The sequence below is a fragment of the Nanorana parkeri genome, unplaced genomic scaffold (genome assembly GCF_000935625.1).
Source record: "Nanorana parkeri isolate BGI_ZX_2015 unplaced genomic scaffold, ASM93562v1 scaffold6157, whole genome shotgun sequence".
Lineage (NCBI taxonomy): Eukaryota > Metazoa > Chordata > Amphibia > Anura > Dicroglossidae > Nanorana > Nanorana parkeri.
The window spans coordinates 1-724 of NW_017312402.1; the positions used below are offsets into that span (position 1 = coordinate 1).

Sequence of the window (724 nt, forward strand, 5' to 3'; positions counted from 1 at the left end):
AGACCACCCCCATTCCAGGACCTACTACAGAAGACCACCCCCATTTCAGGGTCTACTTAGGAGACATCCCCTATTCCTGCACACACCAGGCCAGGATGAGAGGGGCAATAAGGATGGTGGTGAGTATTGCGCGCCACTTATCATCTTACCCGACTTTCTCTAGACACAGCGAGACGTGTTCATCGTTCTTGTAGTAGTGGGAAGTACTCTGAGAGACCACCGCAGAGAGGGACTGCCGGGTGACATCCACCACTGGATCTGCAAGAGAAAGAGTGCTCATGAAGGAACAGTGTGACAGAGGAGCCCCTCTCTATGGTAGGCCAGCGAGGAGGCCCTCTCTATGGTAGGCCAGCGAGGAGACAGAGGAGCCCCCCTCTATGGTAGGCCAGCGAGGAGGCCCTCTCTATGGTAGGCCAGCGAGGAGACAGAGGAGGCCCTCTCTATGGTAGACCAGCGAGGAGGCCCTCTCTATGGTAGGCCAGCGAGGAGGCAGAGGAGCCCCTCTCTATGGTAGGCCAGCGAGGAGACAGAGGAGCCCCTCTCTATGGTAGACCAGCGAGGAGACAGAGGAGCCCCTCTCTATGGAAGGCCAGCGAGGAGGCCCTCTCTATGGTAGGCCAGCGAGGAGACAGAGGAGCCCCTCTCTATGGTAGACCAGCGAGGAGACAGAGGAGCCCCTCTCTATGGTAGACCAGCGAGGAGACAGAGGAGCCCCTCTCTATGG

The 724-nt window shown here is 58.3% G+C and overlaps 1 protein-coding gene across 1 annotated transcript in view; it reads right to left on the reverse strand.

Moving 5' to 3' along the window:
* Nucleotides 1–142: 142 nt before the first annotated feature.
* LOC108804195 (polycomb group RING finger protein 1-like) overlaps nt 143–724 on the reverse strand; it is a gene marked incomplete at its 5' end in the record, with an annotated part of 2,516 nt that continues 1,934 nt past the window's right edge. The window contains one exon of the mRNA XM_018575950.1: nt 143–258. Coding sequence (XP_018431452.1) covers nt 146–258 — 113 coding nt within the window. The remainder of the gene's footprint in view (nt 259–724) is intronic.